This window comes from Lytechinus pictus, chromosome 5, assembly GCF_037042905.1.
Source record: "Lytechinus pictus isolate F3 Inbred chromosome 5, Lp3.0, whole genome shotgun sequence".
Classification (NCBI taxonomy): domain Eukaryota; kingdom Metazoa; phylum Echinodermata; class Echinoidea; order Temnopleuroida; family Toxopneustidae; genus Lytechinus; species Lytechinus pictus.
In genome coordinates this window covers 11,206,966-11,220,621 of record NC_087249.1, presented here as the reverse complement: position 1 = coordinate 11,220,621, position 13,656 = coordinate 11,206,966, and the positions used below count along the sequence as shown (strand labels likewise).

The following is a 13,656-nucleotide window of genomic DNA, read 5'->3' as shown; positions in this document are numbered from 1 at the left end:
CCAACTGGGTCTACCCTAAATGGTATTACAACTTTTTCAATTCAATTCAATTCTTTATTCCATTTCCATTCAAAACATAATACAAAGTAATATCAAGTAATACAAATCAAGTACAATTTTACAGACAAGCATTCTTACTTCGTAAAACAAAAAACAGAATAATATTGAGCATAAATGGAAATGAGGGGGATCCACTAAAAAGCAAAGCTTGTAAAGTGTGGATCCCCCTTGGAAATGAAGTAAATATAGTCAACTTGTTCATATGTGCATATATATACAAGAAAGAAAAAAGAGAAGGAACAAAAAAGTCGAAATCATATTGATGTAAACATAACTACTGAACAAATGCAAAGCAATTCACACAAAGAGGTCTTCGCTGTGAAGGATATGTTGCGCAACAGACAGAAGAACCAACTGCTTGTAGACAGAGCGAATGTAAAGTAGTGATCTTTGAACAGTCTGTGAGCTTATACACACCTGTGTTGAGCCATAGCCGCCCTGTGCACCCCGATACTTGATCAACCAACGGACAGTGAGCGATGTCCTCTGGCGCGCAACATCTGGCGTGTTACGCAAGAACTGGGTCAGGATCATGTAGGAGTTGATCTCGATGTTGATAGAACTGGTCGAAGCCGTGCGGTACGAGGACTGAGACGCCTGGCGGTTGCTATTCCAGTAGAGTAAGTCACCTGACATATGAAATACAAGAATTCTGAGTGATTACACAACACTGTCACCGACAATGGCCCATATGCTAAGGTCTGCTTTAACTTCGAATATGATATTAGTCAGTGCTAACATCATCATAAACCAAAAAAGTCAAGATGTGGAATTCTCATCTGCATAGTTTGAAAACCCAGACATCAGCGACCACCTTCAAGGCAATCTAAAAACATACCTGTACCAAAGTGTTTTTCTTTAGCAGACATCTGTTTATGTATTTATTGTTCAAGTTTCGAACCTGTAATCCACCATAAGTCCAATTTGTCATGAAGCACCTTAAGCACCTTATTAAGATAGAAAGTGCACTACATGTATATGAATCTCATATTATTACGATCATTGTTGTTGTTGTTATAATCACTATCATCACTACTATTATTACTTTTATTATTAACATGTCAAAGCAGAGTCTCACCTTCAGATACGGCACTTTCGTTGAGTTTAGTCAGGACCTGATCGAGTTTTGAACTTAGGTTGCTGTCAGTTTCCAAACTCCTCTCTGCCAGAGCCAAGGCGTACGCTATCTGAGCCAGGGCATACGTATCCTCCACAGAATCCAGGTCTGCTAGCACACACTCTAAGCCTTTCACTACACCTTCATCCTACAATTAAAAAAAAATCAACATCTCAGAAATGACCAAATAATGAATAATGAATAATAATAATAACAGTATATTTACCCAGGGTAGCCACTTCAATTCCGAAAACTATTCTCCCTGCGGGCCCTGCTGTTGTAATTACCCCAGCTAAGCCAGGCTACCAATTCCGGTGCACACAGCTTTTTGAGGAATTACTTCCTGCTGGTACCCACTTACCTCACCTGGGTCGAGTGCAGCACACTGTGGATGAATTCTTCGCTGTAGGAAACTACAACATGGCTGGGATTTGAACCCACGACCCTCTATTTCAAAGTCCGGAGACGAATCCACTGGGCCAGGACGCTCCACAATAAAGTTCTTGTCATGAACGCATAACTATAATGAAACATGTCCTGAAAGAGCATTTTCTCCAAAATAATTTGATACTATTTTTTTATTTGGTATCCATGTATGTTTAGGCTTGTATAACAAGGAGACCTTCCTATCTTAAAAGTAATAATCGGTTTGTACCAAAGGAAGGTACAATATATGCCTGCAATGAATGAAACCAGATTTACATAAAGTCATAAGCCTACATGAGTCTCAGTAAACTTCATTAAAAATCAAGACTTTAATTTTACACTAAAAGTGTTTATTAACAATTTTCGAGTTAATCTAAATTAAAGGCCATGAAATTTACTGCAACTAGTAGGAAATATTAGGTGTGGGAGCTACATGTATGGAAGGCAATCTAAATAATGCTTCCAACACCAACAACAAATTTGATAATGTGTTGGAGCTTGGAAGGTAATCTAGACAGTGCTTCAAACATCAGCACCAACACCAAACTCGATTATGTGTTGGCACTATGGAAGACAATCTAAATAGTGCTTCCAACACCAACACCAAATTTGATTATGTGTTGGAGCCTGGACAGTAACCTAGACAGTGCTTTAAACATCAGCACCAACACCAAACTCGATTATGTGTTGGAACTATGGAAGACAATCTAAATTGTGCTTCCAACAACAAACACCAACCTCAACACCGAACACCCAATGCCTTTACTTACATCAGCAGGTAGGCCGGCCTCAAGGTAAGTCACAATGACGTAAGCAGTCAACATGGATTCACTGCTCACACCGCCCTGTGTCAAGAAAAATAAAAAAGCAGCAAAAAGATAAGGAAAGAAGGAAGGAAATTGAAAAATAAGAGAAGATTAATAGGATTAAGAAAAACAGAAAAATGGTAAAAGCAGCACTGGAAGACACTCCTTATATGTACACAAATTTTGTTACAAAATTTTGACAACAATCATATGGTTATGATAGAAGAGAGCTGTAAGCCCCAAAAAGAAAATCTCTTGAATCTCATCTGCACCTGAAACTTGATTCAATTTACATGACTGAATAATTAACCCTTTGCACACTTAATGTGAAATGAAGAGTAAAAATTGTTTTTATGATATTTTCTATGAACCTAAATTTCCATATTACACCAATGATTCTGAATATTATTGGATACAGTAGATGTTAACCGAAAACAAGGATTAGCCATTTCTTAGTTTCTCCCGTATTTAAAGGAAACGGAAAGTCTAATCTTCACAATTGTTGAATTTGATTGTACAAATGTGTACATTGCAAAAGGGGTTGATCATTTTGTTCAAGATATCTTTTAACACAATCTGCCTACCATCATAGCCTTGTAGCCGAGGTGACCGACAGATTGGATGCAGCCGGTCTCTGGATCCTGCAGATTCTTCAACCATGCCATGCTAACATTCATATCGGCCTTGTCCACATAGATAAACTTACTAGCCTGAGCTAGAGATCTCACGACAAAGGCAGTCAACCAGGTATTACCTAAAAGAGAGAGAGAGAGGGGAAGCAAAACCATTATGTGGTCATGTGGTTTAGTGGTTTGAGCACTGGACTCATGACTGACCATGAGGTTGCATGTTTGAATCCCTGATCTGCCATTAGTTCTGCTTTGACTAAAAAAGGCCCAAGAGTAATTTCTGTCTACTTTAAGGTCAGCCACAATATACACTATGACTAGTGAACCTAGATGCAAAATGTTTCTATGTACTTGGTTACCAGCTTGGCATTATGAGACAAAAAGTTAAGCTGCCGAGTTCCTGCAGGAGTTAATTAATCCTTGAGATACTTGGGACTGCTGAAATTGAAATAAAACCCTAAGTATTAAACAAGTTTCAGATCAGCATAACAAAAATTGTATTATTTCACCAACAAACATGGGAATTAAGCTGGTCCAATGACAGATCCAGTATTTAAAAAAAGAAGGGGTGCTATGTACATGTATATTAAATGAGCAATTTTGAAAATATAGAGGGCGGTACACATCCCTTGGTACACACCACCCCCCCCCCCCTTGGATCCGCCACTGTGCTAGTCAGACAAAATTCTATATTTCAGACATATTCAATGACTGAACACAACATCTTGTAAAAGTTCTCTGACCTACCTGATTCATCACTTTCTCCAAACGCGGAGAATGAGCCGTCTCTGTGGCGGTAGTTGAGTTCCCGTTGGTAACCGACCCTCATGTTGCGTTTGAGCGTTTCCTCTTTGTCCCTGTTCTTATCCGTGAGCTGATTGGTGGCTGTCAGGTACTCAAGGGCCACGATGTTGGGTACAAAGCCGAGCATGTTCTGCTCTCCGCAGCCGGTTGGAAGGCGGATCAGGTGCTCGAGATTCTCCAGGCTTGGGCCAAGCATATCACCTGATAACAAAATGATAGTACACGACTTGTAGGCTAACCACGAGTGGTATATTTCATAATATTGCATTCCCTGTGATCCATATTCAAACTTGTAGGCTACTGTATTTTGTGAAATAAAGGAATTCATCCCCCCCCCCAAAAAAAAAAATGCCGCTGTGAGAAAACGCCATCAACTTCTCGCTTCTTCTATGCAAAGTGTCACAAAAATGTGGGTTACCTTTATTTACCAAAAGAAAGTCACTTCTCCAAGTGGCAATTAGACCATATTGATAGTGAACCAATTAAAAGGTATAGCCCAATATATAGACTATCTAAGAAGTAGACCACCTGCTTGTGGACCAAGTGTTATAACCATTATACCATGCATTGTGTACCCTAAACAGCAATTAGACCAAATGGATTTAGCCCAAGTATCATTAGACTATCTGAGAAGTAGGACCAATTGTAGACCTAGTGAGTATAAACCACGCGTTGTGGATCCCAAACTGCAATTATACCAAATTTATATCAGACCAAGTAAGAGGTAAGCCTGAGTAGTATTAGACTCTAAACAATTAGGTCACGTGTTGTGTACCCCACAGGGCAATCAGATTAAATTGATAGTAGATAAAATAGGTTAGCCCTAGTAGTATCAAGGCCACCGCAAACCTTACGAGCAGTCCACGATCAAATTTTTTATCAAATGGCATTTTGCTCATTTCCTGAAAATGTGGAAGATAAGTATCTTTTTATCTGAGGTTCAAATTAACTGAAAGAACACTAACATAACAATTTTGGATGAGATTCAAATGAACTAATAGAATACTGATAATTTTTTTTGACAATTGCAAGTGTTTATTTTGGAATAAAGGCCAAATCGAATTCAAATTGTAGCCCATCGTACAATTGCTATGACATATTTACGACTAGGTATTAAATTCATTTTTAAACCAATAAGGATGATAGCATAGTCACAGATTTGAACATAAGTTTCTGTATGATGATTTAGAACATTACACAGTAATAAGATATTTCAGGTCTCAATATTAGTATCAAATTCTACTACGTTTTTTTTCTTCAAAATTGCGTCGCAGACCAAGGGTAAGGCATGCGTCGGCCTTTAAACTATCTGAGAAGCACTTGTGGATGAGTGAATATAAAAGAGAAGCTACTCACCAGTGACAATTACTTTGCCTGAAACAGAGTCTGGGACTACATGAATGGCTCCAGTTTGATTCAAAAGATATGTAGGGACCGATACACGTTGCGAGTAGGTGTTGAATGGATAATCTGTTCATGAAACATCCAATAATACAAATGTGATTTTTTTTTTATTGACATAATGTTGACAAACATCTGTAAAACAAAATGACGATAATCGAAATAATGTTGATGCTAGATATAGAAACGTTAGGTAAAAATTTGGGGATCTCATTCTACATCATCACAAGATATTTCACAACTTTGGCTATTGAGAGGTTGCAAGAAACTTGGGATCAAATGCAAGTCAACAATTGGTCACATAATCAATCTTCAGTCTAGCAATTTATCACAAATTGGCAATTGATCCCAGGTAGGTATCCCATAAAGCTGTTCGTAAGTTAGGATCGACTATAAGAACGACTGGTAAACCTTTCTTAAACGCAAAATAATCACCAATGAACATTTGATGGTGAATATCATTTACCACAAGAAAGGATCACCGGTCGTTCTCAAAGTCACTGACCTCTTAACTTTAAATTAAAAAAACAGCTTTATGAAACGGCCCCCTGGTCTGCATCTCTATGTGCCATAAAACTGAACAATGATAGTGTTGATAAAATTATATCTATCCCTATTATCTATTCTGAGTAAATTAAGTGCAAAACCCAGCGCTATAAAAAGAGCGCACTGCCATTCATTGTGAGGCTACTAAACTCAAAATCTGAATAACTGGCTAAATTATAATAATGATAACAAATAATACATTGTATGAATAATTGATTTTTTAGTTGGCAGTATGAAATGAAATGATTAGCATCAAAGTTACTTATTCTACTTATAATATAGATGCATATCATAAATTATGCTCAAATTATAAATCTTAATGCTCTTGGACACATTTGAAAAAAAAACCTTTTATACATTTCAAGCTGGATATCCCGCTAGTCTTTATCATGTTTGCCAAGGCAATATATATCAGTGTTTTAACGATACAAAAAATATTTTTATTGCCACCCATATTGTATAAATTATATGACCTTAAACTTTGTATCCTTAAGCCTATACTTGCACCGAAAGATGCATGGCACATATATCACAAAGCAACTGTATTGAATTATATTATATTATAAAATCTTCATCTAGTAAAATCATTTGTTAAATCCTATTACCATTATCCATTTATTCAGATCAGAGTTTAGTTACTTATGTCTTATTTTAATATCGTATTGTTTGTATTAATCATTTTTGTAAATTGTACGCAATTCAGCTGTAAGGCTGCTATGTGCAATGTTTTTTATACCAAAATAAATAAATAAATAAAGTTCAATAATTTAAACATCAAAGTGGATATCACATCAGTATAGAACAGTATATTATTTTCTATCCATGAAGTTTTTTTTTTTTTTTTGGGGGGGGGGGTGATAACAGACATAAAGGTCCAAAAGTAAGAGCTGCAATTCCTGCAAACTCAGAATAATACAGTCATTACAGATAAATAAGTGCAATGGGATTTTCCCCCTGTTTTTATGATTACAGAATTCGAAGGAGTAATCGTCACTTTTTTGTGGCAATTTATTTTAGATTATATGTTCTTTCTTACCAGCCAAACAGAAATATGAACTCCAAGAATAGTCTTCTGGTACTCCTTCAGCCTGAGAACACAAGCGGAAAAGATTCCTTTTAATAATTTAATTTCATTTCATTTTCATTTACATATATATATATATATAATAATATAATAAAAATCTGCGTAAACTTAATTGATTTTAATAGCTATTGGATAATCCTAATTAAACATTACCGATGTAAAACATTTTCTTTTAAGATATACCTATATTTAGTAAATTAATCCAAATATATGCATGGTAATTGTAAAGCCATTATGTCTTTTACATCTTCAGATACCTGAAGAAGGCCCAACTAAATGGCCGAAAGCTTGTACTAATAAAAGTTGAAGAAATCCAGGCTACGTCTCTAGCTTCAATGCTTTTTGAGCTTCTTTGCCAATATATTACTCACTGAAGCACCCACGCAATGTTTAGGTCCTTGCTCATCACAATTATATATATATATATATATATATACATGTATACATATATACAAAGCAATGTACAAATACAGATTAAGAGCGGTGGAAGGGGAACAATAACAAGGGCTTATGTGGATGGCCAAAGTTGACAGTAATATATACATCCTTTATATGTGTACATGATACAAGAAAATGGTACAAACTTACAGGTAGGATAGAGAAAGAAGTAGGAATTATTCATTTAATTGTCAAGAGAAAGCCAAAGGGGTTGTAAAGTAAATGCGACCAGTCGCCATGAAACCAACAATAAGTCACCCAAAATGAATTTTGAGATTTTTGTTGAGTTTGAAAGGGCACATCCCCTATGCTTTAAAATGATATATAACTTGTCAAAAGGGCTCAACAGTTATCCACACAAGTACTTGATAGCATTCAGAAGAAACCAGGAGAGAGCTTCAAAAAGTAAGGAGAAAACAACATTCGAAGGAAGTGTGAGGTTCACTCAAGCATGAGATGAGTGCACTGTGCAATCTCCGTGACAATTCCAAGCAGTTCACCAAAATTTCCATCAGATAAAAAAGCCTTGTATCTTGTCTTCTATACTTCTGTACAATTTTTAATTTTGTTAGTATGAAGAAGAAGAATTACTCTTTCAGATAAGCTAACTGTATACATGTATCTTTGCTTTTTGAAGACCAAATGACTATTTTGGCTATTATCAGAGAACCTTCCCTTAATTGCAACTTATTGTTGGTTTTGGGGTGGCTTGTTACAAAATTATGTTTTTTAATCAAACCTGAATTTTTTACATGACTTACTGTAACAGTCTAAAGATTAACTGGAGAGATTATTCGACAGTAAGAAATATCACTGAAGGTGATTAATACCCACACCGCCATCAGGACAGCTGCAAGCTGTTTACATGATTCATTGCCATAACATGCTGTTACCATAGCAATTCACATTACCACACTACTAGACAATGCATCTTGCATATTTTTTTACACCAAGACCAATGATTTTACCAGATTTCATAAGAAAAGGTAAAAAAAACGAGGAAGTATTTTGATATGATTTCTCTAAATACCTTGACGAATAATTCTCTCCTGACGGTGTCCTCAGCTCCTGCTTTCTCACTGACGATTTCATTCCCGCACAGGGTGTCGGAGTCAACCACAGATACACCATTCACTAGTCAACGAAGATCAAAATGTATACATTAAATTAATACCGCTTTCACTATCATGATTATTTGGTTCGCATCAGTCCTGCACTAAAATAGTCCGCACCCAAAATTGCATTCAGTAACTATTATAGCAGAGCCGCGCTACTTTTACGATCGCCCATTCAAAAACTCGGGCACATAAGGGATAAACGTCATGGTAACTGAACACACCATATACAGAGCGGAAGTGCTCCGAATTGTTACCTTTGTCTATGCAAGGAATTTTGGCTGGGGTCTGGTGCTGCTATCGTTCATAAATAATTCTTTGGTCAGTGCCTGGTGCAGGCCTGGCACTGGCCTGGTGCTGATAAAAGCAGCACCAAAATAGCCAGGGCCTGGCGCAGGCTAGATTAGCCCGCGGCATTCATAAACTCAACATTTTTTATTTAGCCCCGGCTTGTTCCGGACCAGCAACTTACTGAAAGGGGTATAACTTTCTCGTTGATCAACAACAAGTCACCATTTTTCCGGTATACAGAAAAAAGGGGAAAAAATCCAGAAAAATACAATTTTTCAGGCCCCCCCCCCCAAAAAAAAAAAAATACAGTGCAAATCATGAAAAACAAAACACCTGCTTTGTTAACTTTCCTTTTCTTTGGTCTCATCCAACATGGTCTACAACCAGAGCCCCGTGCATAAAAGTTACCATTATGGTAAATTGGTAACTTTTCCAAGCAATGGTAACTTGCATGGAATCCTTGATTTTGATTGGCTGTTGATCAGTGTTCCATGGTAGTTACCATTGGAAGGCAAATTTACCTTAATAGTAACTTTTATGCAACAGGGCCTAGTTTGTTAAAAAACCATTCGGTCTAATTGCCATTAAACCCATTTACTACTTTGTCTAATTCCTAATTAGGCAGCACCTATTTTGTCTGTCATCAACTTGGTCTAACATCATTCAGTCCAGAATAGATTGAATTAGTTGTTTACGAGCCAAATTTGAATTTAACAAACTGCAAATCAATCAGCATAAGGGGCATTAGACCAGATGGCAAATCAACCAAATTAATAATAGACCATACGGCCCGTATTCTGAAGTCGGAATTAAATTAAACCCTGGTTTAAAGTTGTGGTTTAACTATGGAGAGCCAATAGTGGCATAAATCTCTAACAGTATAATTTCAATGTGTCGGTTAATGATTCTCTCAAATCATTTTTAACTGTTTCGGAAGGATAGATAAGATAGCTTTCTTCACCTTTCACGAGCTAGGAAAGAGTACAGTACAAATAAGAAACATGCAATGTAAGGAAAATGTGACTTTTTTGGCTTTCCATAATTTTAGCACAGAGTTAGACCATGGTTTAAGTTAAACCTGACTTCAGAATACGGGCCTATGGGTTTAGTCCATACGATCTTGGACTATTCTAGGGGGTAGATAGACCAATTGCATGTAGTCCAAGTAAATGTAATCCTTCATATTTACCTTGAAGAGGAATTTGGCCAACAGCTAAAGGAACGATACGGAACTCGACCGAATCGGCTTGTCCTCCGCACACGCAAACATCCTGAGAATCGGACTCTGATACCAATGTGAAGCTTTCACTAGCTGCCAGAGTAACCCTCACCTGAAAACAAATAAAATAAACAATTTAGTGGATAATGGTCACAGATAATGGGCCACTTTCATGAAAACTTATAAATAGGGTAACATTGCAATTATGGTACACTAACCCACAAGGGGTCAACAGTTACAATAAAAGGGGTCGACAGCCAATGAAAGTCCAGGTTTGCATTCTGGTTTCCATATTAGCAAATTTACATTAATAATACATCCTTATGAAACAGACCAAGGATTTATTTATTTCTATACTTGTCTATATACATTGACTATTTATCATTAACAAGTGGAATGCCTCTGGCAGTCTCGCCTGCATTACGCGATTTGATATAGCAGCAGAGGTAACTTTGAAAAAGCTATTGAATAATTATTCAAAAAAGAAAGCACTCATATGATAATAAAATACAATATCTATTGACGCAACATGACCTATGACCATGATCATGTGACCTAAGGTGTGTGCAAAACAATCATTCATACTTGATTATCCTTATGTCTATGTTTCATGAACTACATGACTTGTGTAGATCCATAAATAAATAAGTTATGATGACAATTCAACAAATACCCCCAACATGGTAAAAGTTCATTGACCTCAAATGACCTTCGATCTTGGACAATTCCACAAATACCCCCAACATTATCAAAGTTCGTTGACCCTAAATGACCTTTGATATCTTGCAGGCAAATAACAGAGGTATAGATGCCAAGCCACTGAGGTAAATTGCCAATTCATCTATTGCCAAATCATCACATGATCTACCTTCATAGTCTAATGCCATTTCGTCTAACAATCATTTGGTCCGACCAACAATTATTCTTTACGTCATAAGCTAATAAACCCTGAAGATCTAAGCCCTTTTACAGCTCATTCTGGAAGCTAAATTGGGATGGGTGCACATGAAGTCATTACCATGGCCAATAAATTCAACGTACCACTAAACAGGCGTCTAAATAGTTGAAGACACTGATTTTGACAGGGACGTTCTCTCCTCTGATCACGGAGTAAGGTAGAGAGAAAGATAGGAAGAACGGCTGGAACGTTATCAGAGAGGTTGCCGGGGCAACGCCCAAACCGTTTTCCGGGGAGAGGCAGAAAGCATTGGCGACCCAGTCGGTGATGGTGTGTGGTGCTTGGATGTCGATAGAAGCGGATCCCAACTCACTGCAAAGTACAGGCAGATACAAAGAAAAAAAAAATAATAATCATGAAAAATTATTTGTTGATAGAAATATCGGTACAAAATAATATTGGAAGCTTCATTTTGATGATTGAAAATGAAATTGATAATGAAAAAAATATATATACCGCTATTCAAAATATAATTCATAACTACATCATCAATATATATACATAGATCTTCAATTAAATCATGATCATCCAAAAACTAAAATAACGAAATACATGTAGTTTATGTATAAAAGACTTCTAGCTAATTAAGTGTAAGAAAACAATACACATTCAAAAGGAGATAACTCAGGACTAAACCATTCAATTCCTATTTCTCTCAGATATACATGTAATACTTCTTTACTTAGTTATGAATAGCATATATTAGAAATATGATTAAATAATAGAAAAATATAATCAAAATTATAACATCATCATATATAATACTAGATGTACTTCACTTGATACCCGTGGTGGAGCGAATAATTTTTTTTTTTTAAATTGCATATATGGAAAATTATTTAATAATGGTTGTGCTCATCATTTAAATGATCTTATCTCAAAATATGTAATGTACCCTCTAGAAATCTAAGATCTCCAGGAGCCGAGTTGTTGACAACTCGTAGAGTCAAATGCTCATTAAGCTTTATTTGCTTATAGTGCTCTCACTTTGTGGAATGCCCTCTCTTCAACAATACACAATGCCAAGTCATTCAAAGCCAACCTTAAAGAAATATCTATTTTCATCATGTTTAAAATAACACACCCCCCTTCTGTGTAATAATTCCCTCTGCACCTCTGAATAGATAACTAATGTAGATAGAAGGCGCACTCTAAATGCTATATATTATCATTATTATCATTATATTTATTGTTATTATTATCATTACTAGTAGTAGTAGTAGTAGTAGTAGTAAAAGTATTCTCATAATTAGTATTTTCATTATTATCATTATCATTATTATTATAATTATTACCATCATTATCATCATCATCATCATTATTAAAATCATTATTGTTATTATCATTATTATTATTACCATTATTATTATCATTATTACTATTATTATTATTATTATCATTATTATTATCGTCATCATCACCATCATCATCATTATTATTATTATCATTATTATCATTATTTTTATGTAAGTGTAAATACATACTCTGTGGTAACCAAGTCCCAAAGGAACGTTTCAGGGAAATAACTCCTTATCTCTGCTCCTGATTCTGCTTTCTGAACCCTTCCAACTTCCTCCACAACGTTATCCTGAGCAGCAACGGGAATAGCTAGATCGCGGGCAATAGGTTCGTTATAAAATATGGGGCCATAATCTGGAGATAATATCAACAGAACACCCTTAAATCAATAATGATCACGATACTATCAACTACAACAACAATTTAATAGTAGCATAAATAAAAGTACAATAAGCAGCAATAGTGATATACTAATATCACTAATAATAATTTTCATTCACCCAGGGTAGCCACTTCAGCTTTTACTAACTGTTCTGCCAGCAGGCCCTGCATATCATATTGTTATTATTAATACGTCAAGCGCCTGACCAGAAGGCAGAAGGTTCAATTGTTTCAAGTCTTTGGAATGAATTGGCAGGGGATCGAACCCACAACCTCCCGTCCAGGCGGACGCTCTAACACTGAGCCACCATATCCGGTTATGATATCAGTCACGATTGGAAATCAAGCAGCAGTATTTTAGCTACAAATATATTTGGAATTGCCCATAACAAACAACACATATCTGCAGTCTCGGAAAATCACTAGCCAATTTTTCAAATTATTTGAAAATATTGTCATTTTTTTCAAATTATTTGAAAATATTGTCAAAATGGTAATATGAATGAAATACAGGAATTCAGTTGTGAGTTATCAGTTTGGTACTTGTGTGAGGAAATTGGTATTTCAAAAGAAACATCTTGGGACAAAATATAAAACTGAAAATTTAGAAATCAGTAGATTGAATAGCAACCATCAGGGTTCCATAACACAAAGATTAGCGATCAATCGCTATATGGACTGACCGCTCATTATCACTGTTACACGTGCATTCGGTTTAAAATACCAACCAAGAATCAATCAGAAGTGTTCTTTCATATTTGCTATTCATCGCTGAGCTTTGTGTTAACGGGGCCTTGTATTCTTTTCTGCGTAAGAAATGAAATTATTAATATGCCATTCAGTAAGAAAAGTCAAATCACTCACATTGAACGCATGGTTTAGTCTCAATATCAAGATTGGTGAGATAAACAAGACCAATGTTCTGAAAGAATAAAAGACAGGATATGATAACAATCATGTGAAACAAACTAACATTAAAAGATAAAGTTAAGAACCTGCATTTATCAAGCAGATACAAAATCGCACATGACTCCAGAGTCACTTACCCAGACATTACTTATTTGCTTTCAAAAGATGAAAAA

General features: G+C 35.9%; 1 protein-coding gene across 1 annotated transcript in view; it reads right to left on the bottom strand.

Moving 5' to 3' along the window:
- LOC129261791 (uncharacterized) overlaps positions 1–13,656 on the bottom strand; it is a 36,305-nt gene that overhangs the window by 16,632 nt on the left and 6,017 nt on the right. Inside the window, exons 5-16 of the mRNA XM_064099328.1 lie at positions 13,439–13,496; positions 12,379–12,547; positions 10,978–11,206; positions 9,907–10,048; positions 8,342–8,445; positions 6,826–6,877; positions 5,199–5,312; positions 3,786–4,043; positions 2,994–3,163; positions 2,374–2,448; positions 1,139–1,325; positions 478–689 (exon numbers count right to left, since the gene is read on the bottom strand). Of these exons, the coding sequence (XP_063955398.1) occupies positions 478–689; positions 1,139–1,325; positions 2,374–2,448; positions 2,994–3,163; positions 3,786–4,043; positions 5,199–5,312; positions 6,826–6,877; positions 8,342–8,445; positions 9,907–10,048; positions 10,978–11,206; positions 12,379–12,547; positions 13,439–13,496 (1,770 nt within the window). The remainder of the gene's footprint in view (positions 1–477; positions 690–1,138; positions 1,326–2,373; positions 2,449–2,993; positions 3,164–3,785; positions 4,044–5,198; positions 5,313–6,825; positions 6,878–8,341; positions 8,446–9,906; positions 10,049–10,977; positions 11,207–12,378; positions 12,548–13,438; positions 13,497–13,656) is intronic.